The 27,857-nt window shown below is 43.7% G+C and overlaps 2 protein-coding genes across 2 annotated transcripts; both read left to right on the top strand.

Moving 5' to 3' along the window:
- On the top strand, positions 1 to 25,164 carry LOC147422105 (uncharacterized). The gene is made up of 5 exons (XM_086503252.1): positions 1 to 132; positions 220 to 421; positions 1,200 to 1,348; positions 1,489 to 1,663; positions 24,771 to 25,164. The coding sequence occupies exons 2-5, from the start codon at positions 253 to 255 to the stop codon at positions 25,016 to 25,018; spliced, it is 741 nt and encodes a 246-aa protein (XP_086359378.1). The 5' UTR covers positions 1 to 132; positions 220 to 252; the 3' UTR covers positions 25,019 to 25,164.
- LOC147422106 (uncharacterized) lies at positions 14,466 to 17,567 on the top strand. Its single transcript, XM_086503199.1, has one exon. The coding sequence runs from the start codon at positions 15,022 to 15,024 to the stop codon at positions 17,257 to 17,259; it is 2,238 nt and encodes a 745-aa protein (XP_086359325.1). The 5' UTR covers positions 14,466 to 15,021; the 3' UTR covers positions 17,260 to 17,567.
- Positions 25,165 to 27,857: the final 2,693 nt, after the last annotated feature.

Below are 27,857 nucleotides of genomic sequence, written 5' to 3'. Positions count from 1 at the left end.
ACTGAGTCGGTTTTGAACCTTTGACACATGGCGCGATCGTTGTGAAAGGTCATTTCCTGCATAGAGCAGGAAGCAGACCGCGTTTCGTGAAAAGCATTGTGGGCGTGCTTCGCGTAATCATCCGCTTTGGAGGTAAGCTTCTCTATCGCCATTGCACCCGATGTCTCTCAATGTTCAAGTCGATGACTTCTGCCCTTAAGCCAGACTCGCATTTTGCAGATTTCCAGTTTCAAGAGCGCCCAAATATTAAACATGACTTCTAGCTCTGCAGTGTCCGATTCTCAGGACTATTCTAGCCCTTGCAGGGAGCTGGCCTGGAAAGTGAATGATCACCTAGCAGACAAGGAAGGTTTCCGACATAATGTATATTGGGTTACAGGAGACTTATACCGTGGTTACTGGAGCCATAACAAGAGAGAAGGTAAACACCTATCACACTTGCATAATTGTTCAGCATTGCATATATATTTTTCTCCGTACCTGAATAATATAAAATTCCATATGTCTTAAATGGCTCCCATTAAAATGAAATACTTCACACACACACACACACACACACACACACACACACACTACCCCCTTGATTAGCCTAGCCTTTGATTTAAACCAGTTGTATTACACCTTTCGAATCAAAGTTTTGTTTAATTTCCTTTCAGCATTATGGAATGTCTAATGGTTATTCAGTATTAGTATAGCATGTTGCTTACACACACGCAATGCTAGAATACGACTTTCAATAGTGTCAAAGGGAGTTTTGGCTATCGACGTTTTATGGCTTTCTATTATCCATTATGAACACCATTCAACCAATCCTTTTCTTGGCATCTTCCAATGGTGCAAACGATTTTTACTTTTCCCTAAATCATAGGCACCTTTGGCACATTTTTTGAAATCTTTTGTTTTTCAAGAGTCGGCTGGAAACCATAAGCAAATGGACATCTGCCTGAGATACACTTTCAAGAGCTTATACGGGATTCTTAGAAGTTGTGCCTAAAAGTGTCACATATACTTGTTCATGATTCTAACTCCTAAGTCTACCTTCTTTGTGCAACTCCATACATGGAAAGATCCCTAGGGGACGTTCCATTAAAAGGGATACCAAAACATACCGAGTTTATCCATGCTTCTGCAAAATCAGACTATCTTTTATCTTGCAGTATTGTACAAAGATAAGAACTGATCAAGGATTGTCCATGAAGGTAATGGCATACATACATATAGAAGTGGAGATAGATATGAAGGAGAATGGAGGAATGGCAAGAAAGAAGGGCAAGGCACCTTTTGGGTAGCTGTTGATGGAAAATATAAAGCTGTATATAGAGGAGCTTGGAAAAGTGGAAAACGGCATGTATGTTTCCTTTACATTAAATTATACTATAGGTCAATCTGAGATAAGCTTTAACAAAGAAGATACTTTAAATATGTTTTTCAGCTATTCAAAAATTGTGCTAAAGGTCTATGTGAAATAAATGTGGTATGCTTTAACAGGGAAAAGGTACTATATATGGTGAAAGGGGTGAGACATATGAAGGTGATTTTGAAAATGGAGAACGTTGTGGAACTGGAAAACAAACATATTTGTGCCAAGATTCCAATGTCTATGAAGTTTATGTTGGACAGTGGTCGCACAATAAACGTGATGGTAGTGGTATTCTCTACATGGGTAGGTAACTTTCATTGAATGCGGAGTGCAATTATAACTATGTTGTTTGCTGTCTATAACGTTCCTTGTGTTGCCAATTCCAAAGTAAGAGCTTGAAGGGTTTACTTTTAGAATGAAAAAAGCATCTATTGCCATGCCATCAAAATCTGTACACCTGCCACGTTAGCTGCATCCATACAACCTGCAAATTGCGGTGGATTCCGGACTCGTATTTGGGCGATGGATTGGAGCGCTTTGCTCTCGCTGTCCTTAATATGTTCGTTTGTGGCTTTGTGTTACGTGCACATGGCTCTGTGTGCCACGTGGACAGTCAGTTTTCCACCTATCCCTAGATAGAAGTGTCCATAATCCTAGGAGGATTAGTACTGGCAATTGTGTGAGCGGCTTTGTGTCACGTGCACATGGCTCTGTGTGCCATGTGGACATGCTTCATCGACTTTCAAAGACAGTTTTCTATCTATCCCTAGATAGGAGTGACTAGAATCCTAGGAGGATTAGTACTGGCAATTTTGTGAGTCTGCTTGTAGGACCTGCATGTCCGTACGAGTCCGTTAGATTAGGTTTTCCATTCTGGAACCCTCTTGCATAAATGGATTGTACAAGTGCTTGATAGGTGTTGTTACACTACGGTGGCCATCTGGTAGGACTTGCATGTAGTTTTAGGCTATAAAAATCCAATGAGCCATTCCCCGCATCAATCGGATTCGTGGATGGGCAGAAGTGCGATAGTTTCACCAAGAAACTTAGCCCAGGTCAAACTTATTAATTTATCATTTTGATGATTTATTTTATAAGAATTTGATAAAGGTTTTGTCCTACCTAAGCTTTAAGAAGTTTATAATTAGCAAAACACACCTATATAGGGAGGAGCAAAGCTAGCGATCTCATCCAATTGCTATAGCGTCCAGATCAGCCCCAACGTTTTGCAGAGAGCAGACTAGCCTTAGCGTTTTTGCAACCAACAGCCTAACGTTTTGGGAGTAGATCAGCCCAAAAGTTTTGCAAGTTGCAGATCAGCCTAGCAACCCCAAATCCCAGTAGATTAGCTAACGTTTTCATTTTCAGCCCATTTCCTCGCCGGAGTTGTGTGAGATCTACTAACGCCAGCCATCTAGATGCAGTCCAATACTTCGGCAGCCCATTGAGCCTCTTCTTGGCCATTCCCTCGCCTCATCGAGTGCTCCCATTGTTGTCCATCATTGGCATCATCAAGATCTGTGTAGCCTTGCTTTACGTGATAGATTGGCTGCGTTTTTGCAACCACCTTTCAGCCCTTCATACCTCTCACATAGGGAGTGTAAAACAACCCCAGATCTACCCCTTGGTGGCCATCAATAACCCCTCATCGAGATGGATCCAAATGTGCATCAAATCAGCCCCGGAGGTGCTTCATTTTGAAGAGTTACAGTGGCGACATTTTCCTTTCGAATTAGTAGAGTGTGCACTTGAGGTATTGCATGTGTACATTTCATTTACGCATTCAAAAGCAAATACCACATCGGTAACGGTGTGGGGGGCCCTTGAGAGGGTTGGTTGGGACTATCCCGGGTGTCATTCTCCTCTCTCTCTCTCTCTCTCTCTCTCTCTCTCTCATTCCCTCTCTTCAATGAAGTAAAAGGAACCATCATCATGCTAAGTTGCAGTCATTAACACAAGGAAAGAAGTAAAGATTGTGGAAGTGCAAAACCTAGATCTTCACCATTTCAATTCCCTTGCGGAGATGCTTCAGCTTGAAGAGTTACCGCAACGGTATTCCCCATTCGAATCAATAGAGTGTGCACTTGAGGTATTGCATGTGTGTAAATGAAATTTACGCAATCAAAAGTAAATACCACATCCGTAACAGTGTGGGGGGCCCTTGAGAGGGTTGGTTGGGACCCCATCAAGTGTCATTCTCCTCTCTCTCTCTCTCTCTCATTCCCTCTCTTCATGGAAATAAAAGGAACCATCATCAAGCTAAGTTGCAATCATTAACGCAAGGAAAGAGGTAAAGTTTTGTGGAAGTGTAAAACCTAGATCTTCACCATTTCAATTCCAATGTACCCGACATTGGTATCAGAGCTTTCAAGATTTTGCACTAATCCGCTAATCTCCAAAAAGTTTGTTTTCCTCTCTTGTGTTTTCGATTGTATTTTCAGCCCTTCAAGATACTCCTTCCACTCTTGGAATAGCGGGCCTGAGAGGGTAGATAGTCTCTCGAAGATTAGTCTGTGACCTTCCTTGAACCAAGAGTGGAAATCCTTGCATGGTCAAGACTCGTAGTGAAATGGCGACCACTAATTCACAAGCGGGCCTGAGAGGGTAGATAGTCTCTCGAAGGTCAGTCTATGACCTTCCTTGAACCAAGAGGCGGAAATTCTTGCATGGTCAAGACATAGTGGTATGGCGACCTCCACTAATTCACAAGGTGAGGAAGTTCCACCTTCGGATCCTCCCATGAGTCCTCCCCCTACCCCTGTCTGCTTGCCATCAAATCCCATGGATGCCATGATGCGGATGATGATGGAGATGATGGTGGGGCAATAAGAAGCACGTCGACAAGAGCGTGTGGAAGCGACTGAGCGAGAGGAACGTCGATTGGTGGCTGAAGCCGAGGCTCATAGGATGGAGAGGGTAGCCAAGCGTGATCTTATCACTCTCTGGCGGTCCAACCGGATACCCCATCCTCGGAGCCGGATCATGAAAAGCTTTCCAAGACCATCGCAGAGGCGACCAATGCTACATGGTTGATTAACGAACCAATTCTTGAAAAGATTACGTTCAATAAGTATGACGGTAAGGTGGATGCTATTGTCATTTATTCTTGGTTGCATCAATCTACATCCTATTTTGCAGTTGTTAAAAAGTCCGATAATGACAAAGTTCTCTTGGTTTCCATGCATCTCACTGGTGATGCAATCATCTGGAAGGATGAGTGGATGGAGAAGAAAGAGAAAGTCCACAAGGCGGCCTATTCCGGGTCTCTCCGTTTTCCCTCTCGAGCTTAGTTGGAAGGAGTTCGAGGAGGACTTGCTTCTTGCCTCCACAATATTTGAAGCGATTGGAGAATATTCGGGCTTATCTTCAACAAGGTAAACGTGTGATGTCGTATGCTAACCGTGTGTCCCAATAAGGTGGACAATTGAGGAAATCGGATGAGGAAAGGTGGGAGGTCTTTCTCTTTGGATTGGATCACTCCATCAAGTTTGACGTGGAAGCCGGTGATTCAAAGACATTACAAGAGGCGATACGATTGGCTCAACTCCAAGAGATGAAGCACGACAAGGGTAAGCTCAAGATGGCCTACGATAATGGTCTCTCTTCCTCTCAGGACTTTTCTAAAGACAAGGAAAAAATTCTCATGGGAATGGTAACAATAAAAAGAACTCTCGAAATTCTTCGTCTCAATCTAATTTTCCATCTACATCTCAATCTAAGAGCGATAAATCTTAGGATAAGGGTAAAGGAAAATCTAATAAGTAAGGTGGACAATCGAGGAAATCGGATGAGGAAAGTTCGGAGGTCTTTCTCTTTGGATTGGATCACTTGATCAAGTTTGACGTGGAAGCCGGTGATTCGAAGACATTACAAGAGTCGATACGCTTGGCTCAACTCCAAGAGATGAAGCACAACAAGGGTAAGCTCAAGACGGCCTACGATAATGGTAACTCTTCCTCTCAGGACTTTTCTAAAGACAAGGAAAAAATTCTAATGGGAATGGTAACAATGAAAAGAACTCTCGAAATTCTTCATCTCAATCTAATTTTCCATCTACATCTCAATCTAAGAGCGATAAATTTGAGGATAAGGGTAAAGGAAAATCTAATAAACCTTAACTCACACCTGATGAAAAAATTGCTCAAGGAATTGTAGGTGGTAAATAAAGGAGAGAAGAACCGGCATTGTATGCAAAAGGAACGTAGGCGCTTCCATTGTCACGTAGTAGGCCACATGAAAAAGGATTTTTCTAAGAAAGAATCTAAATTGGAACACATTACTACGTCAACTTTGGACTCTACCCCTCAAGTGTTAGGTGCAGCGGATGAATGTTGAACTTTTCTCAAGATGAGTGCTCCGTACTGTGCTCAAGGTTCCTTTTGTTCTTATGGAAGGGAGAGCCTTCCGTTCTTAATGAGAGAGTGCAATGATAACAAACAAGTGAATGGACACTGTGCGTGAAAGTGTATGAGACTGAGAGATAGAGAGAGAAGAGAATACGACACCAGAGATGTAAAACCCTCCTCCGAAGGCCCCACTCTCGTTGGCGAGAGTGGTCTACTATTGATTGCACAAACTGGTACAAAGTGGATGCATGTGACTGATGCAAGTCTAGGCTAGGTCGATGTCAACGACGGGGATGACGAGACCGACATGAAGGCTGAAAACTGATGCACTCTATCTGCTGTCCAAAAATGCCAATGGCTGAAAATTGTTGAAAACCAAAACGTTGGTTTGGGGCTGATTTCTGTTGGCTGAAAACGCTGGTTTAAGCTGACAAAAACGCTGATATTCTGATGCTATGCACTGCTGAAAATGCCGGGGATGTGGGCGATCATGGTCTACTGAAAATTTCCAGCAAGGGGGTGAGCTATGGCGATGAGGCTTCTTGATGAAAAACGCTGGATGCAGGGAGATCTTGGCGATGAGGCTATGGCTGAAAACGCCAGGTGGCTGGGGCTGATGGCGAGGATGACTTGATGAAAAATGCTAGGATGCTGAGGTTCTTGCTTGGAGGAAAAATATCACCAAGGGTTGGTCTTGCTGAGAGAGAGAGGGGGAACCTGCTGCCTGAGGCCTGTGTTCTCCTTCTCTTCTCCCAATTAGTGCTAGCCTAGGTTTGCTTATATACAAACTTACTCAATTTTCCCTACCTACTTTCCAACAAAAGTCACTTAAATTAATAAGTGAAAAATGTCAAAAATAGGAAAAATAGGTTAAATGCACTGGAAAATTCCCTTGAAGGATTTTGATGGGAATGCTTATGATCATGCTGTGTGCAACCAGAGGATATGCATCTACACTAAGTGCCTAGGCATGCACGGTCTGTTGCCAGAACACTTCTAATCTAGACTGACTGGACGACGGAACCCTTGTTATGAAGTAGCTTGTCTACGGACACATAGGGTTGGATGTGTCACGTGACATCAAGTGAATGCTATTACTGTGGTAAGAGCAAGAAGCTAAGTAGGAGGGGACTTTCAATGTCAGGTGTAGCGGAAGTGTGTCCTGACATCGAAAGTGTGTTTGGATTTAGCTTGGATCTAGTACTCCGCACAAACACAAGGGACACTTTACTTCACTTGAAAGAACTAAACTGAATTGAATGAGAGAGAGAGAGAGAGAGAGAGAGAGAGAGAGAGAGAGAGAGAGAGAGAGAGAGAAGAGAGACGACATTGAATGTCGGGTCCCAAACCCTCAAGGACCCCCTTGCTCTGTTGCCAGAGCAAGTACTTTCTTTATTCTTGCACAATGCTCATACAATGTCTAAGTGTTGAGATGCTGATGCTAATGGGCACCGATGCTACTGATGGTGGGTACTGGGTACTGATAGTACTGCAAGGTACCGAGGTACCGAGAGGTTCTATGTCAACGAGGATGATGACAACGACGAGGCACTGATGGGTCTATGTCGACGCCGATGCTGTCAACGATGAAGTACTGATGGGGCCTAAGTCGATGACGATGTTGGATGATGTCGACGGAGGTATTGATGGGTTCTATGTCGATGACGATGAGGTATTGATGGGTTCTATGTCGACGACGATGATGTACGACGAGGTACTGATGGGTTCTATGTCGACGACGATGATGTGGACGACAAGGTACTAATGGGGTCTATGTCGACGACGATGATGTCGACAGAGGTTCTGATGGGTTTTGTGTCGACGACGATGACGCTATGGTTGAATGCCGGAATTGCTAGCGATGGCAATGGCTAGGAACTGCAACCATGACGATGCTAAGGGCTGAAATATGATGCGATCATGCTGGTTGAAAATTCTGATTATGGTGTCTGAAATGTTCTTTCTCTGTTGCCTCTTCTGCCTTCAACTAGCGCCCAATGGGTTTCTTTTATAGATCCTTTAGTCATTTGCCCTACCTACATTCCAACAAGGGTAAATGAAAAGCCAATTTATTAATAAAATGCTATTAAGAGGTCGTTCATGTGCAGTAAATGCTGAAGTGCTAAAATGCGGTCCTGTGCAAGAAAGGGTATGCAACTATGGTTGGCCTGGACATGCACGTCCTGCTAGAGGCTCACAAAGTACGAGGCTAGGTCCTAAGCTAAGACTCATGCTAGATTGTAGCAGAAGCATGTCCACGTAGCGCAAGTGAAGTGCGCACGTGACATTCGAAGAGGATGAACTCATAAAATACTATGGATATGTTTATGGTCAATGAGTCATTGTGTTATTTGATTCTGGAAGTTCTCATGATGTCATAAGTGAATCTCTTGTGAAATGTCATAAGTAAATCTTTTGTGAAATGTGCACGTCTTCAGATTTCTCCTATTTTCATCCTCCTAGTGCACGGGTTCTTTGAAGGCATGGACGCTTCGATCTCTCAAGAATGTGATGATGTCAAATTGGTCATTCAACAAACCCAATCCACTCGTCGTTTTGTGTCTCTAAACTTGTAGGATGTGTCATCATTTTGGGCATTAAGTGGTTTCGCAGGTTCAAGCCCATTGTCAATAGGGAGAAGTTTACGCTTCTCATCAATGATAATGTGTCTCAGTCCGTTCTCATGCGAGGCAAGAGCAGTATTTCCTCTCCCGCTATCATCTCTCATGTCCATACTAAAAGAGAGCTACGTCGAAGAGCCCAAGCGATGGTCATCTATGTCAAGCCCACATCAAGGAGCTAGGGGTTTTATACGTCCTAGTGTAAGTCCTTTTGCTCCTTCAAATCTTTTTTTCGTAAGAAAGATAGCTCATCGCGGATATGTGTGGATTATAAGGCCCTCAATAAGATGATGGTCTAGAACAAGTTTTGTATGTCTCGCATTGAGTACATTTTCGAGCGTCTCAATGGGGCTATCATGTTTTCCAAGATCGACTTGAAGAGTGGCTACTACCAAGTAAGAATCACAAAGCGAAACATCTACAAGACCGCCTTTAGGACCGAGTGCGGACATTATGTGTTCATGGTTATACCGTTTGGTCTGACGAGTGCGCGTGGTACGTTTGATCGTATGATGCGTATCTTCATTGACTTGGTCGGTAAGTGCATGTTTTTTTTTTTTTAATGACATTCTCTGTCACAAAATGATGATGTGGCATGTCCACCCGAAAACTGACAAATTCAAAAGATTATAAGTTGTTCCAACTTATAGGGTACCCGTCTGATGGGGCCCTTGGGGACACAGACATAATTAGAAAAAGAGATCGCAAAGGGATGCTGACGAGGCAGCGTACCCATTTCCCGTGAATTGCGCTGGCTGCTGGGCAGTGGTAGCTTTTGGGCTTGGATGCTTTGAGAACTGAAGCTTTTTATGTACTGCTTTTGGGAAGGTCATGGGTCTTTAAATATGTAACTGGGGTCTCGCTTCTCTCTTATTTGCTTGGGAGCACTGAGCAGAGAGGACCCTTGGACTTTGTACTTTGCTCCAGCATTAATATAAAGTAAATACCGAAAGGGGCGCCAGACTTTGGGCCCAATACCTCTGGGCATGGAACTATGTCGGGCCGTGTCGTCTCTTTATTGAAGTGTGATAAAGTTTGTGAAGTGATTTTTAAATAGTTTCTTGTGTGTCGTGCCTCCCAAGTCTGACAGTGGTATGAGAGCAGATAATGACTCACAAGGAAAGGAAAGTGAAAGGTAAAGTGATGCGGCGGTTCTTAGTTAAATTCAAGAACTATCAGGCATTGGATGCGAAGTGGATGGAGGAGGAGGACCTGACAGATACTCCTTAGATTGTGGAACTTTACCTTGAGGCTTTCGATCTAGCTTCAACTATTCCGAGAGAGCTCGGAGGTCAGCAGGGTTGAATTTGATGCTGACAGGACTGCTCAAGTGGAGAGTTACTCCGCTCCTTTGTCACAGGTTACCCAGATGGAATAAAGTCATTGATTTTTTTTTGGATTTTAGGGATATTGCGATGAAATGACTACAACATTTGTCACAAAATGGTGACATGGCATGACCACTTGCGAGCAGGTGTGATGATGTGGCAGAGATTGTACAGACAACTCTATGGACTGTTGGTGAAATGTGCTGATATGCTGATTGTACGAACTGTCCGCATATCGCACTGACAGGCTGTTGACGTGACTGTACGGATTGCCTCCATATCGCGCTGATAGGCTGCTGACATAGCAGTACGGACCTTTGAATAACGCGCTGACAGGTTGCTGACGTGGCAGATTGTACGGTATTCCGCAAATTGCGCTAATGCTTTTTGGACCAGAGGCTTTTGGGACAGTTTGTTTTTGAGTTTAAGCTTTTGGGGCTTTGCTTTTGGCATCCCTTGTAAGAATAGAATAATCCTTAGGGGCCTCACTATTCAAAGCATCTGGACGCAGATTCTGAGAGCAGAGGACCCCTTCGGGAGTCGTACTTTGCTAAAGCATTAATATAATAAAGAAATACCGAAAGAGGCGCCAGGTTTTGGGGCCAATACCTTTGGGCACGAAACTACGTTGGGCCGTGTTGACTAAATTCTAAAGTGTGATAAAGTTGTGAAGTATTTTCAGTGATTCTCTCATGTGTCGTGTTGGACTCTCTGCTGGTGTCCAAGTCAGTGACAATGGTATCAGAGCACGACCGATTTCTCTTCTACCGGCTTACGCAGTATCAGCTGATAAAGATGCAGCGCCAAGAGCAAGTTGATGAGTGCGCAAAGCAGATGCTCAAGTTTGCAAAGGATTCAGAATATGCAAAAAATTTGACCCGCCACCTAATTGACGAGGTGCATACGCATTGACAACAAGCCATTGATACACCAATCAAGTCAGCCCTCAAGCAACCTCCTGTTTCACGGATGTTTACTGAAGATGAACTGGAGGACGTGGTTGAAAGACGAGTCAACTACCTGTTGGGGTAAAGGAGGAGGAATTGAAGAAACGTAACAAGGGAACTGACTTTCCTGGTTACTTGGGCCGAAAATCCTCTTTTGAGAACGCAAGAAAATAGAAGAAGCGTGTATGCTTCGAAGGATTGTCTTGTTCGTCCTCATCTTCTTCTGACTTGAGTGATGAGGACACGAAAGTACCATACATTTAATTAAAAAAGGAAGCACTTTTACAAAGCCAGTCAATATGATTTTCTCGACGACAAGGGCAAAAAGGCCAAGGAATTCAAAGAGGGAGGACAAGTAGTAAAGTTTGAGTACTTTTCAGGGTTCCGTGATGCTCCTAAAGCTTTAGACTTTATCCAACAGTTTGACATAGCATTTTTAGGAGGCCCCGCTATACAGAGCACTCCAAGATTAGACGGGCAACATCCTTTTTGAAAGGTAATGCACGGACATGGTGGTCCACTCTCTTGTTAAGAAAAGAAGCACCGACAAAGTGGCTGAAATTTAAGAAACTCTTTATTTCTTCATGGCTCACACAAGAATACGAACGAGATGTGATTACTCAGTGGAACCATGTTTGGATGGGCAAAGCAGAATCTTTGGATACTTATTGCGAGAGATTTTGGGATGTCTTCCTACTTGCTTCATTCTTTAAGATGAGAATTAAGGAGCAAATTGAACGGTTTTGATGTGGGCTTTCTAAAGAAATCCGGGACTATTGTCTTGAAAAGAAGTCAGAGTCCATACAACAGTTGATGGGACATGCAAAGGGGGGCTTTTCTTTACATTCGGGTAACTTGACTTACCCACCAGATGAACCTTTAACAAGTCAGAACAAAAATAAACGATAGAGAGGTACACAATCTGGACTGACAGAAGAACAAAGAGATACACAATCTCGACTAATGGAAGAATAGAGATGAATTTTTCAAAGCAGGAAAATGTTTTGAATGTGGAGAACAAGGACATATCTCTGCACGGTGCCCCAAGAAGGCACAAGAATGAAAATGGTTGATAGATCGAAAATAGAATAGGGTGAGGAGATACTCGCTCCAGAATAGATATTAGGTAGAAAATTATGGATGAACTAACATTATTTTGCTTTATGAATAAGATAGAACTTTTTGAAGATGATTTTGATTTAAGTATGAAACTATTGTTTATGGAAGAACCTGCTATTTGTGAACAGATAAGAGGATTAAGAATGAGATGATGATGACTTTGGAGCAGTGACAAATGAACTTGATATCGAATCATGAATTTTGAATCACAAATGATTCAATGGAACTCTTGTGCGCGCATCAAGAGTTCCTGCGGGATGAGATGGCCACACAACTAGAATTGAATGATTGGACCACTCTGTTCAGTATAAACTTAGTGATGGATTGGGATCCTCGGAAAATGATTACTCACACATGACAATGCTTGCGTGCAGATGGAATGATCACTCCCATATGACAGTGCTCGAGTGCAGAAATCTATGGACATGATCGCATTTTGGGATTAGTCAATTCAACATAAGTGAGATCTAGGATAGAACTAGATGGGTTTGCTAAATACGTTGCCAAGAATCATGCTCTTAGATTAGAACGGAATCCTTGGACGTGATTGCAAGATGGGATTAGTTAATCGATATCAATGAAGTCTGGTGCGGATCTAGATGCGAATGCTAAATACGTCGCCAGGAATCAAGTCTAGATTCTATGTGATGTGATCTAACTGTGATCTAAATGTGATGTGATGTGACTGTTGTCTTTGTACAAGTGTTGGATTTGTGTCGTCTAGTGCGTCGGTACTTAAGAGTCAATGTCTACTGAACTGGTTTATTGTCACGTGACACATCTGACCCTATGTGTCCGTGGACAAGCTACAGCACGATCAAGGTTCAGTTCAATCAAGTCAGTCTAGAATAGGAAGTGATCTGGCACTTTTGTGAATCTGTTCGCAGACCGTGCATGTCTAGACACTTAGTATAGATGCATATCCTCTGGTTGCACACAGCATGATCATAAGCATTCTCATCAGAATCCTTCAGGGGAATTTTCCAGTGTATTTGACCTATTTTTCCTATTTTTGACATTTTTCACTTATTAATTTAAGTGACTTTTGTTGGAAAGTAGGTAGGGCAAATTGGATAAGATAATATATAAGCAAATCAAGGCTAGCACTAATTGGCAGAAGAAGGAGAGCATCAGGCATTTACGTGCAACAAGCCCTCTGGAGACACTTCTCAGCAAAACCAACCCTTGGCGATTTCAGCCCATGGCGTTTTCCCTCCAAGCAAGTCCCTCTCAGCCCTAGCGTTTTTCTTCATAGCTTCATTGCAATTCCTCTCAGCCCTAGCGTTTTTCCTCCAAGAAATCATTGCCATAGATCACCCCCCTTGCTGGCGTTTTCAGCATACCATGATCGCCCCAATCCTGGCGTTTTCAGCAGAGCATAGCAGCAGAATTTCAGCCTCTGACAAGCCTAAGAACCAGCAGATTCCAGCCAGCAGAGATCAGCCCACATCAGCGCTTTTGGTTCCAGCCATTTTCAGCCATTAGCGTTTTTGGGACAGCAGGAGATTTGCCTCAGATTTCAGCCAGTAGCATTTTTGGACAGCAGTACAAGAGCATCAGTTTTCAGCCCTTAGATCGGTCTCACCATCCCTGTCGTCGTCATCGACCTAGCCTAGACTTGCATCAGTCACATGCATCCACTTTGTACCAGTTTGTGTAATCAATAGTAGACCCCTCTCGCCAACGAGAGTGGGGCCTTCGGAGGAGGGTTTTACGTCTCTGGTGTCGTATTCTCTTCTCTCTCTATCTCTCAGTCTCATACACTTGCACGCACAGTGTCCATTCACTTTGTTTGTGATCATTGCACTCTCTCATTAAGAACGGAAGGCTCTCCCTTCCATAAGAACAAAAAGGAACCTTGAGCACAGTTTGGAGCACTCATCTTGAGCAAAGTTCAAACATTCATTCCGCTGCACCGAACATTTATGGCTTATGTTTGATTTTTGCAGGCATAATCGAGGGCGATAACAATTCTTTCAAGAGGGGGGTATGTCACAAAATGGTGATGTGGCATGACCACCCGCGGACAGGTGTGATGACGTGGCAGAGATTGTACGAATAGTTGTATGGACTTCCCGCATATTGCACTGACAGGCTGCTGGCGTGATTGTATGGACCGCTCGCATATCGCATTGAGAAGCTGCTGATGTGGCAGTACGGACCTCCGCATGACATACTGACAGGTTGTTGATGTGGCAGATTGTACGGAATTTCGCAAATGGCGCTGATGCTTTTTGGACCAAATGCTTTTGGGACAGTTTGTTTTTGAGTTTAAGCTTTTGGGGCTCTACTTTTGGCATCCCTTGTAAGAATAAAAGGACCCTTAGGGGCCTCACTCTGTAGAGCATTTGGACACATCGTCTGAGAGCAGAGGACGCCTTCGGGAGTTGTACTTTGCTCAAGCATCAACATAATAAAGAAATACCGAAAGGGGTGCCAGGTTTTGGGGCCAATACCTTTGGGCACGGAACTACGCTAGGCCGTGTCGAATAAATACTAAAGTGTGATAAAGTTGTGAAGTATTTCCAGTGATTCTCTCGTGTGTTGTGTCGGATTCTTTGCTTGGGGTGTCCGTCAGTGACAACATTTCGGTCTTGTGATTCCAGATGGATGGACATAAAGTAATAAGAATCAGTCAAACCACAGTAACACGGAACGGGCGGAACGGGGGCATTTCGTTCCATAACGGCGTTCCGAGCAAGGCCGGCCGGAGAAACGGCTACAGGAACGGGCGGACGTTCCGGTTCCGGAACGTAACAGCGGAACGGCGTTCCAGCAGGGCGGAACGGGACGGAACGTCTGGCGGCAGTTTTTAAAATTCAAATTTGGGTGGCAGTTTTTAAATTTCAAAAACAGGCGGCAGTTTTTGGAGCGCCCACTCATGGGATGGTTCACACTAGAGGTGTGTGTGTGTTTGGGGGGGGGGGGTCTTCACTATTTTCTCCTATAAAAGCTAATGCACACCCCTCACAATTTCATAGCCCTCACTCTCCCGCATTGCTACTTGAGTCTTGAAGCGCCACTCTCTCCCTCTCACCCTCCCTCTCAAGCTTGAAGCTTGAAGCCACTCTCTCACACCCTCTCTCAAGCTTGAAGCTTCAAGCCTCTCTCACCCTCTCTCTCAAGCTCGAAGCCACAAGCTCTCAAGGTTGAAGCTTCATCCCTCTCGCAACTTGCAAGCTCCATTCCAATTTCCTTCATTGCATCCCTCTCTCAAGCTCCATCCCTCTCTCAACTTTCAAGCTCCATCCCTCCATCTCTCTCTTGAGTTTCAAGCCTCAAGTCTCAAGCGCCATCAACATGGCACAAGCTTCCGCATCAAATGAAGGTCCCTCGGTTGGTAAGAGAGGAAAGAAGGATGAGCCTTCATGGTGGGATGAGGTGCACTCCGAAGTCTTGGGCAAAGAAGGCGGTGCAAGATCATGGACGTGCAAACTATGTGGATTTCAACGCAAATCCGGGACAAGCAAGGTTCGAGCACATCTCCTTCACATAGTGGGGGAGCAAGTGAAACTTTGCATTAATGTGACGGCCGAGAAGAAGAAGGAGCTTGAGATCAAGGATGCCATCATAAGAGCCAAAGCAAATGATCGACCCAAGCGGAAAGCCATTGACCCCAATCACTTGGTTTTTCCTTCTTCTACCACTCATTCGCACGCTTCCGTTGGAGGTAGTAGTGCGGCGGCTCAATCATCATTTCAAACGAGCACTCCCTCTCATCCCACCCATCGTCAACAAACTCTAGATTCGTCATGGGATCCCAAAAAGAAGGAGGATGTGGATGCCGCTGTTGCCCGCTTTTTTTTATCACGATCATATCCCTTTCATAAAGGCTCGATAAGTTCCAAGTTCTCAATGCTCTTTCATATCATGACCATAACTAGTATGTTTGTTTTTCAATCTACATTGTCTTCTCTTTTGACCTTTGTGACATGTACATTGTATAGGTCGGACTACTTCAAGGCAATGTGCACAAGGATTGGGGATTACGGGCCACGCTACGTGCCACCCACTTCAGAGGCCCTCCGTACTACTCTTCTTGATAGAGAGAAGGCCGTTGTGGAGATGGCAGCCGTAAACATGAAGCGACAATGGGCCAAGTATGGAGTGACACTCATTGCAGATGGATGGAGCGACACAAGGAGGAGATCCATTCATGGGCTTGTGGCTTATTGCAAGGGAGAGATGTATTTTGCCCACTCACATGACGCCACAGAAACAGGGAAATCCGCCGATGTGCTTGCTGGAGAGTGGGCGTCTGCCATAGAGATCATTGGCCCAGAGATGGTGTTGCAGCTTGTCACGGATGGGGAGGCATCAAACAGGGCAGCCGGCGCCATTTTGGAGGGCATGTATCCCCGCATCAAAGTGTCATTTTGTATGGCACATTGTCTCAATAACCTTTTAAAGGATATAGGGCGCCTACCTTGGATTGAGCCTCTCATTACAAGTGCGTCCAAGATAGTGTCCTTCATCAACAATCACAATCTCCTTCGTGCTGCATTCTTGAAGCGGTCAGGAGGTAAGGTTCTCTTGAAGTATTGCGAGACCCGCTTTGCCTACAACTACCTAATGGTTCATCGCCTATGCGAATGTCAGAGTGCAGTGCGGCAGACCCTCATCAGTACGGAGTATACTTCCTCATCCTACGCAGGTTCAGTCGCAGGGATCTTATGTGCAAGCAAGTCAGAGGATCCCCAGTTTTGGGAGTCACTGAAGACTATAGACCAAATGGTACATCCGGTACTCCACTTGCTTCGAGTAGTTGATGGCATGCAACCTTGCATTGGCAAGGTTTATGAGGCCATGGATCGCATGGTGGAGGCCCTCCAAACACTTGAGCCAAATGCAGATAGGTTTGAGGAGATTAGCTTGCTTTGTCAGAGCAGATGGGACGCCTATGCTTCCCCTTTCCATGGTGCGGCTTTTGTGCTGGATCCAGAGTTTCAAGGTGCAGGACAGGAGCATGATGGGGAGGTGACCAAGCAATGGAACGAGATCTTGACCATGTTTCACCCTGATCGAGAAGAGCGCCGCAAAATCAAGGATCAACTTGCTATGTACAGGGATATGCGAGGATCATTTGGGCTTGCCGATGCCCAAGTTGATCGCACCAAGATCTCCTCAGTTTTGTGGTGGCAGGACTATGGCTCAGATGGGCCAGAGCTTCAGAGACTAGCTATCCGCATCCTCAGCCAAGCGGTTAGCTCCTCTTGCTTGGAGCAATTGTGGAGTGTTTATAGCCACGTTGCATCCAGGAAGAGAAACCGACTTGCAGTGGAGAAAGCAAATGATCTTGTATTTGTGAGTGCAAACTTGCGTATGCTTTGCAAGTCGGCATCCAAAGTATCAGATCCCTTTCTAGAGTGGGAGATGGAGGCAGAGGCGGAGATACTTGGGGAGGGTGGATCTACAGAGGTTTTACATGAAGTGGATGATGCGGACGAGCCTGTTGGGGATGAGGATTGGGATGACATCCATGATCTCCATGACACCACTACAGATTGGCAGGCTGGCTCTTCTGCCACTGGTCCTTGAGCCTTGGCCCTTGACATGTTTCCATTATGGCATTTTGGCATCTATGTATTGAGCTCTTGAGTCCATAGTGGCTAGTCTTTACTCTTGAGCCTCGACTCTTATCTTTTCTCAGTGCTTACCTTTTTGTAGTGCCTTGGCTGGCCTTATAAGCCACACTTGAATTTATACTATATAGTCATAGTCTTTTAAGTTTTTAATCCGTCTTTCTGTCTATTCAACTTTATTGAGCTCTTCAATCTTTGCACTTCCTAGATAATGTTATTTGTGATGCACTTAGTATGTTATGAGGTGTCTACAACCCCGGTAAATTGAATTTACATCCGCAACCACTAACGCGCATCGCGCACAAGCAACATGTTGAAACTTAAAACATGCTTGAACATGATTCTAATTGTCCAAGTAGGTGTTAGAAGCTTGGCTTATAGTTGTTTCCTAACTTATAGGCTGTTTTGAGGCTAATTTCAGCGTTTTTTGGTGGACCGTTCCGGCGTTCCCGTTCTGGTCCCCGCCTATACGTTCCGGTACCGTTTCGAAGCCCCCCGTTCCCGTTCCCCGTTCCCGTTCCAAGTAACTTTGAGTCAAACATCATTGAGATCTGGGATAGATCTAGATGCGATTGCTAAACACGTTGCAAATAGATCATGATACGATATCTGGATGGACTTTATGTGATTTGATTTGAATGTTCAGTGACTGTCGTCTTTGTGCAAGTGTTGGATATGTGTTTGTCTAGAGTCAGTGTCTACTAAACTGGTTTTTGTCTTATGTTTGATTTTGTAGGCGTAATCGAGGGCGATTACTATTTTTTCAAGAGGGGAGTATGTCAGAAAACGATGACGTTGCATGTCCACCTGGAATCTGACAGATTTAAAAGATTATAAGTTGTTCCAACTTATAGGGTACCTGTCCGATGGGGCCTTGGAGACACATAAACATAATAAAAAAAAGAGATTGCAAAGGGATGCTGACGTGGTAGTGCTGTACGGACAACCCGCGAATTGCGCTGACTGCTCATATGGCAGCGTGCGGATTTTCGGTAAATTGCACTGGCTGCTGGGCAGCGCTAGCCTTTGGGCTTGGATGCTTTTAGAACTGAAGCTTTTCATGTACTGCTTTTGGGGAGGCCATGGGCCTTCAAATATGTAACTGGGGTCTCTCTTCTCTCAGATTTGCCTGGGAGTTTCCCTAGCTAAGGCTTAAGGAGTTTATAACCAGTAAAGCTTACCTATGATGGGAGGAGCAGAGCTAGCGATCTCATTTGGTTGTAGTAGCGCCCAAATTAGCCCAAGCATTTTGCAGAGAGCAGACCAGCCTAGTGTTTTTGCAACTAGCAGCCTAACGTTTTGGGAGTAGATCAGCCCTTGAGCCCTGGCGATTTTCAAGCTGCAGATCAGCCTAGCGATCCCAAATCCTGGAAGATCAGCCAGCGTTTTCATTTTTCAGCCCATTTCCTCGCCGGAGATGCGTGAGATCTAGTAACGCAACCATCCAGATGCGGTCCAGTACTTCGGCAGCCTATTGAGCCTCTTCTCAGCCATTCCCTCGCCTCATCGAGTGCTCCCATTGCTCTTGATCATTGGCATCATCAAGATCTGTGTAGCCTTGCTTTCCGTGACAGATTGGCTGCGTTTTTGCAACCAGCTTTCAGCCCTTCATTCCTCTCTCATCGAGAGTGCAAAACAACCCCAGATCTACCCCTTGGTGGCAATCAACAACCCCTTATCGAGACGGATCCAAATGTGCATCAAATCAGCGCTTCATCTTGCAGAGTTACAATGGCGACATTTCCCGTTTGACCAATAGGTGTGCACACTTGAGGTATTGCACGTGTGTACATTACATTTACGCAATCAAAAGCAAATACCATATCGACAACGGTGTGGGGGGCCCTTGAGAAGGTTGGTTGGGACCCCCGGGGTGTCATTCTCCTCTCTCTCTCTCTCTCTCTCTCTCTCTCTCTCTCTCTACATCTCTACCTCTCTCTCTCATTCCCTCTCTTTAAGTAAAGAAAATGAACCATCATCATGCTAAGTTGCAGTCATTAACTCAAGGAAAGAAGTAAAAATTTGTGGAAGTGTAAACCCTAGATCTTCACCATTCAATTCCGTTGCACTTGATACTTTGCCACAATAGCAGATTGTTACATATGCTCAGAAACGGGTGCAGATAACAATATCAATAAACTCACACAAATAGACTTTATCATGAAGCCAAATTAGAATAGGAAGATAGAGAGAGAGAGAGAGAGAGAGAGAGAGAGAGAGAGAGAGAGAGAGAGAGAGAGAAGATTGACATTGTACTTGACCATTGGTTCCTCCCACTTGCAAGTATCTTTCATTAATGGGGAGAAGGTCTATACAAGCTCTCTTCTACTTTCTTCCCTTACTCCCCTGCTCCTAGCTTTTGTTGTATCAGCCATCTTTTGTAACTTAGCAACACTGGTAGTTTTTTCCCCTATGGTTTGTAATCATTGAATATCGATGGGTTTTTTCATTATCAGATTAGTTATCCTTGCATGCCTACGGGTTGATATAATGCCTTTGGGCTTGTATTTTTGATTATGTATTACGAAAGGGTACCAAGCCCCACTCCTTTTTTTTATATTTTTATAAAAGGTCTATACAAATACATGAATCGAGAGGTGGAGGATGATTCTCACACTCCATTCTGATCTCTCTACTCGATGATCTCTGAAGCCTTTGTTTTATAATCTGAGGACCTCCGTTCTTTGCTCCGAATGCTCGAAAGCGGATGCTCTTAAGCGTTGATAGCTAAATCAAGTCTTGGTGCAAGGCAACCCTATAGTTCTATCTCAACTGTATACTCAAGAGTCCTCTCTGGCAGAGACCATAGCCTCTACTCTTTTGTCTTGTGCATGAAGTCCATCCTCGGGAATCTTTATTCCATTTCTGAACTTGAGAGCGTACAGCATGTTTGAGTCTTTAGGGTAAGGCAAGCCTTTGGGCTGATCTAGCTCTGTTCCCTTAGAGCGCTTTTCTTGAGCGGAGGCTCTTGCCTACTTTTGCTCCTCCCTCGTGCAAAGGGAGAACACATGCAAACAAATAAGAACTTGGAAAGAATTTGTTTGAACGAGAACTATGTAGAGAGAATCTTCTCCTCCGATCCTACACACCGGAAAGGCGTGGTCACTGTTTGCAAGATCCTTCTCCTAAATCAGCTCTTTCTACAATGTCTTTGGCTGAAAACAGAGAAAAAGCCACTTGGTGTGATGGATTCGATTCTCGTAGACTCTTCTTAACGACACAACTTTTCTACTTGATCATGGCAACATCGGGTACACTTGGTGCAGCCATATGTGGACTTGGGATCAACTTCTTCTCGGCTGAAATCTGTTGCAGCATCTTGATTCTCCTCAAGGACTCGGCTATCAAAGATTGACCTTGAAGTGGGTTTGCTTTTATAGCATGTAGCATCTGCACAGTCAAGCTAACAGCAAGAATAGAGCCGCTTTTTCACAGTAATCATTGAAATAGCAAAGAGGAACCAGACAGAGGGAAGGGAGTTGCTTTTCTAGAGAGAGAGAGAGAGAGAGAGAGATATTGATGAGGCTATTCTTGCTGACTAGCATGGCTACATTGGGAGACCATACGGTTGGGGATAAAGGCCTACTGGCTCTCCTGTACTATATCCCATAGTCTAGACTAGTGTATAGGCTTATTTATTCATTATTTGTGTGTTTGACCATTAAATGGCTTGTCACCAAAGTTAAACGGAACGGGGGCCTCGGGAACGTTTTCAAAACGAGGGGGACCCCGGAAAAGGGGACTGGGAACGGGTGCTGGAACCTTGAGGGAGAGGGTTTGGATTATCTAGGAGAGGATGGGAAGGATACCCACCTTCCCCCCAATGAAGCTTGTAAGTTGTGCCATATTGATGGCTGCCCATTCCGCTTGAGCCATATGGATAGCTTTCAAAGAAAAAGTGTGACTCTTGAGAGGTTTGAAACCTCCCCCAAACGGCCACCTCTCTCACTCTCTCTCACGATCGGAAACGGCTGAAAATTCAAAATTGAAAAAAGGCTACTTTTTTTTAATCTGCCCGCCCGTTCCAGTCGTTCTGGCTGCCCATTCCGGCCGTTCCGCTGTTACGTTCTGGTTCTGGAACGTTTTTCTGTTCTTGGCACCGTTTCGGCACCCTGAGCTGGTTGGAACGCCGTTTCAATACGGGAAGGGGCCGTTCCACCCGTTCCGTGTTAATATGCCCGACACAATGTGTACACACTGTACTCTAACTTAAAATATATGAAGGACATCTTAAAGTTTGGGTGTTCAAAAGAAGTACACTTTCAACTTCTCTTGTGCATGTGTGCTCCTTCTTACCTCCTTCATATCCTCCAACCTCCACACCTTGTGGTAGGTGTTTTGCATGCGTTTCCGCCCTTTCAACCGGTTTCAAAGCGAAATTTCTCGCGACAAAGTTGGCTGGAATTGCTGCAGCAGGTTCTTCCATGCTGTATTTTTCAGCTTGGAGGTGTTCCTCATCACTTGTGGGCATTAGGGTTTTCCTAGAAGTCAAAGACACGTTGCAACAAGTTTTTGTTGTTGTGACAGTTTTCAGCCATATAACGAGTATTACAGTAGGCTCTGGCAGATTATATTCCTCCATCAAATGGGAGTACTCCTAAGCGAGGATTTTATATGTAATCGCTCCTGCAGTGTACTTTACGACTCCCAGAACACTTATTACTGCATTGGTGAATTTTTTGCAGTGTATTGCTGAGAGCATAGTATTTTACTCTCGGTGGATGCATGTAGTGCTTCGGTGATACAAAGGGTAGTGAGAGTTTCTGGACACATTTGCTTTGCTGATTGTGCATCTAAATCAGCTTGGTCATCACAATTTTGCCAAGTTCTTAGCAAATTTTTGACTTCTCTTTTTTGGTACTATCACTTATGCATATTGTGTATAGTGCCAGAGCACTTTTGCCCATTGAAACAGTGAATTTTGGAGTGTTATTGTATACATGCAATTCTGAATTTTCTAGACAGTAGGGTGTTTTTGTCACAACTGCTGACGTGGCAAGCTCTGAAGAATGGAGCCAACTTGTAGGTCCTGCCCAAAGGGCCTAAACCCTAAGAAGCAGAAGCAGGCAGTTGATGATGTGGCAGACCTGTACAGAAAGCCTAGATCACGCTAGCTTGCTGACGTGGCAGACTATATGGATCTCCGCAATTTGCGTTGACATGATGAAGTGGCAAATTGTACGGATTTCCGCGTTTTGCGTTGATTGCTGATGTGGTAGTTGTACGGATTTCCGTGATTTATGTTGGTAGCTTTTTGAGCTCATGTTTTTGGACCAATTGCTTTTGAGTTTGAAGCTTTTCATGTAAATTGCTTTTGGGCCTAAGGCCTTTAAATATGAGGCCATGGGCTCATTCTTTGGTATGCTTCTGGACGAAGGTGTAGAGGATGGAGTCCGGGCTTGTACTTTGATGATGCAATATAAAGAAATACCGAAAGGGGCGCCAAGGTTTGGGGCCAATACTCTCTAAAGATGGAATTTCGCCACTCCGTATCGCGTGTCGTCTCTCTCTTTTAGTTCAGTTGTTATTGAAGTGCTAAAAATCTGTTCAATCTGTTCTTTTCTGTTGGCACGTGGTGCCCGTCTTGTGATAGTGGTATCAGAGCATCAAGCGTGTGCCTTTTTGAAAGCATACCGGTCCTACAAAAGAGCAGACAGAGCAAACCAGAGACTATTGGAATTTTATTTGAAGTATCTTTGGGCCCCGACCCCGGACTTATTAGCCACTCCCACCCTTACTTCATCGCGCATCGTCATCGCTCATGTCTTATAGGGCATAAGCCAAAAAGTTCACTTGCAAGAGAAGGATCCAAGATTTATTTGGAGTTGCTGTTTTTCTCAGAGGCAGTGCCATGCAGTGGTGGAAGTCTTTAGCTACCAAGCCGCACACTCCAAGGACTTGGCAAGCTTTCAAGAAAATATTTGCCCGAAGTTATTTGGTTCTGACATCTTCCTTCGGAGTGCAACTTCTGGCATAGTGGGGTATCCTGAAATGCTTGCCATCGAAACCCTAGCAGATTATAACTTGAAATTTCTCGACATCTCTCAGTAGGTGTCTCTTTTCTAGCTAAAAACCTTGGAGGTCCAGTGTGATTGCCAGGTCTTGGGACTACCATCACCGCCACAGGAACATTGCTTGTCGAAGCTTGTTTCCACTATTCAAAGAGTTTGTGGATCATGCTGCGGGCGGCTACGACCTTATGGAAGGAACTTAACCCTAATTTGTGGTGCAGGTTTTAGGATGGGAAGTCAGTCGACTTTTCGAGCTCGATTGATGTCGAGATTGCTTTTTAAGTTTAAATTTTGTCTGAGAATCTGTTAGAGAACTTGTTTGGTATCTGTTTTAAACCCGTCTTGGTGCCGATTTGAAATGCTCGACTCTGGTTTTAGTACTGGTTTCAATGATTGGTGATTTTACTCCCGGGTGGAGTACTGAGAAATGATGTTTGAGAATGCTTGCTCATTCATACTCATGGCCCGGACCCTCGTGGTTATTTGCAGGGGGAGTATTGAAAGTTTGAAAAGTGTTGTTTTTACTCATGGCCCGGACCCTCGTGGGAGTATTGTTGTTGTTACTCTTTACCCCACCACTTAGTGGCTGAAGTTGTCCGGGCAGGTTTTTGTGCTGCTATTTTAAATTTCCTCTCTCGGCTTCCTGCCTCAGCCCTGTGTACATATATTCCTCATTCTTGTACTGGTCCTTAGGTTTTTCCCCCTTAGCTATGTTCCTCGTGTTTATCTTAAGGGTTCATGTTTTGTTTGTAGTTTTGCTTCGACTGTATTTTGGAACCGGCATTTTTCTTTAAAGTTTAGGTGCAAGCCCTAGAGAGAGAGAGAGAGAGAGAGAGAGAGAGAGAGAGAGAGAGAGAGTCATATGAACCGTCCTGTAGAGGCCTAACAACCGTAAAGACCAATCAAATATGTCGATTCACAATCTAGCTTGAATTACGAGAGAGAGAGAGAGAGAGAGAGAGAGAGAGAGAGAGAGAGAGCCATATGAATGTCCTGTAGAGGCAAAATTTGACTGTAGGACCGTTGAGATACATCCGGGTTTACAATCCACTTTGGGTACTTTGTGAAAACTTAAAAAGTAACTTGAAAAAAGGGAGCCAGCTTCAAAGACTTTTCTGACTTAAATTGTTGAATCACTTAAATAGTGTGTGTGTGTGTGTCTATGACTGAGAGAGAGAGAGAGAGAGAGAGAGAGAGATTATGGGCACATCACATGGCATTGCGCACCTTCCTAGTGGTTTATTTTTCATTCTTCATACATGCCACTATACATAGCACTCACATTATACTCCTGTTTTGTACATCCTTTGGGTGATAGGCCTTTGAGCATCCCAAGAGGTCTCTTTGTCACAGTATTACCACCACTTTTTTTGAGAGAGAGAGAGAGAGAGAGCGCTAGCTAATACTCTTAGGCAGCTTATGCTATGTCTACATTATTCCTTCATTGTTTTTGCAGTTAATAGGGACCGTTATGAAGGTTCCTTCAAGGATGACATGAAAGAGGGAAAGGGTACTCTCTTTTATAGTGATAAGTGTTCTAGGTATGAGGGTCTTTGGCATGCCAATTTACCATTTTGTGGAACTTATACCAAGGTGGATAAAGAAACTAGTCATGAATTACCTTTCTTGGAGGTGAAAAATTCCAGCTCTTTGGCTAATGATATCATTAATGCTTCCATTGCAAAAGTTGAAGGTCAAGGTTGAAAACTTGGCTAACACATTGGAATCAAGGTAAAGTAATGTTCCGGATAAGTGTGTCATCTTACAAACGTGCCGTTTGGAAATTCATAATTTTGGTCAAGAGCAAGAGGAAAAGGAAAATTTGAGAAAAATAGTGTAAAAATGTGAGAAATTAGCTCAAATTTAAGAAATGTGTTGCTTGAAATTCAAGGACAATAGTATAACAGTGAGATGATAGCTCAAAATTCTAAAATTTCCTCTTTAAAAAAGCATGAAAAGGAATTGTGTATGGTTATGAAAATGATTTTTCTCAAACATTGGAGGTAAATGTAATCAAAGAATTCACATGAATTGGAGAATAATCCCTCATTTTGGTTGAATTGAAGGCCTTTATGAATCCGACAAAGCTTTTTATTGTGAACCCCCCACCATCTACCACCGCAAGGTGCTATTCTTACTCACAATTTCCTTTACATGTCATCTTGCTCACATCACTTAGAAGTCAAGTGCACACCTTTAGTGCGAAAATTACTTTTTTGTGGAGCTTATGCTACGCAAGCCACCAAAAAGTCAAGACATGATCTATCATATTGAGTGTGAAGGAGCTTGGTGATATTAGTTTACTGGCTCCTACAGACTTTCAAACAAGTCAAAAGAATAATTATAAAAGACATTGAGGATCAACTCAAGTTTTTTGGCACCAAACAAACAAGGTACTATCCGTAGAGTAATTAGCCAAGAATGGGGCATATGGCTCTAAAGAGATTGTCCATGCACAACCTCAAGAGGAAAGATTGTATGTTTCTACTGTACGAACACTCCATGGCTTTCAACTATATGTATATGAAGTCATCCATGTGAGTTGGTTAGAGATTGCATGATTCTCAACAAGCTGCTAGCATAAGAGTGCATTTTATTTGTGAGCTTTTGTTTCCGTGCTTTTGCAATGGAAACTGTTTTTTTTTTTTTTTTTGAGTATTTTGCCACTCCTATATTTTTGTCAAAGTTATACATTGATATTTAGGTTGAGTCACAACAACTAACACTTACTAAGAAATGGACGTATGAGTGAAGATGAAGTGGATAGTGGACAAAGTTGCATAATGCCATAGTGTACGGAAACCTACTAACAACTAATACAATATCCAAAAAGATTACATAAAGGGCACTAATACGAGGGCCAACCTCAAAACAGAACTATCATGCTCTTGTGATAGTCCTAACAAATAAATTTTTGAAGCTAAATTCAAGGTAATGTTGTGGGTGGCCAATGACCAAAGCGTAGGTGGTGGACCTATCAAAAGGGCAATAATTACCATATCCAAAAAGATTACATAAACAACACTAACAAAATAGTTATTATAAAAAATCAGGACATATGCAATTAGGCTCTTCTTGGATGTGAACATCATAACAACTCTGTGAGAACTCAAAAAATGAAGTGCATCCTTTGCTTAATGTAAACTCCTCCATTCGAGTCTTACCATTAACCGAGCAAGGTTTCTCGAGCGAGTAAAAAACAAGAGCAAGACCCCTGTATGAATGAGCATGCGACCATTGGGCGAGCATAGTTCTACTTTACCTCTTCCATTTCCTCTCGTGAAACTAAACTTTCCATCCTTGCTCGGGAAACTCGTTCACAAATTCTAGAGGTATTTAGACGTGTCCACCTACCTTGGTCTTTCACATGTGGGAAGATATTGGGTCTTGGTCTATGTCAACTCTTCTTATTGTTGTACTCTCTCTCTCTCTCTCTCTCTCTCTCTCTCTCTCTCTCTCTCTCTCTCTCTCAGGTTTGTAGACGACAGAAGAGGCGGTTTACATGTCGCACTTGACAAATCCATTGTGTGGTTGATAATGAGAGTAGCAACGAAATAATCACTATCCGTTGCACTAACAGACATCGAGAGGGGGGACGGATGACATCGTGATGTGTATTGGGTGGTCTTTGTCCCACCATCTCATGAAGTGAGCAGTGCTATCTCTGTCTTGCTTGATATATAGCAAATGTTGTACGTAGGACAAACCTGGGGGGAGGAGAGCTGCTTCAATAGCAGATGTGGAGATGAGCAACGGGGAAGGGGGAGGCGGGGGGATCACAAGATAGATGCTAGCTTTGTGTCAATTTAGTAGGACATGGTGAAAGGTGGAGAGTGCATTTTGGATTGAGGTCGATTAATGAGAATCTTAAGAGATGCTTTGTCTTCTAGAGCAAAAAGTGAGTGGAATAGCAAAAGTGGATATTGACTTGAGGTTGAATATTAGGTGATGCTCTGTCTTCTAGAGACATGGGCACCACTGGACATGGCACCAATGCTTAAAAAAAATACTTTTTTCAGAAACTTGGCAAATCTACGTATGAGAAACAAGAGAGGTAATTGACTAAATTTGAAGGTTTTTACATCAACTTACACTATTGTTTAAAAAAGGTTGAGATTTTCTCACCTTCAAAGAACATGGCACGTGGGCCAAACGAGAGGGCGGTGGATTTTTTTGCACAGTGTGCATTGCGTCAGCTAGACGAGGGGTGCACTGTGCAAGGCCAGCCCCTGGCAAGCCGCATGCACTCTCTCTCTCTCTCTCTCTCTCTCTCTCTCTCTCTCTCTGCCTCTGCTCTTTGCGATGATGGTCGAGAAAAACCATTTTTTTAACCATACAAATTTCCTTTTTTTTGAATTTGCCAAGAGAAATTTTTTAAAAGTTAGGTTATTTTTTCTGTTTTTACACTATTTTTCTCTATGCTAGGGCAAAATTTCTCCTTTTGCGGCATTTTTGAAATCGAAAACGGCACGATATTATGCTGACACACATTTTTCCCGAACACTGCTAGTGCTTCTGTCCAGTAACAGCCGCACAACATCTC

This window comes from Adiantum capillus-veneris, chromosome 27 (genome assembly GCF_014529385.1).
Source record: "Adiantum capillus-veneris isolate H3 chromosome 27, ASM1452938v2, whole genome shotgun sequence".
Taxonomy (NCBI): domain Eukaryota; kingdom Viridiplantae; phylum Streptophyta; class Polypodiopsida; order Polypodiales; family Pteridaceae; genus Adiantum; species Adiantum capillus-veneris.
Note: the sequence above shows the minus strand (reverse complement) of the source record. Positions and strands in the feature narration are given on the sequence as shown.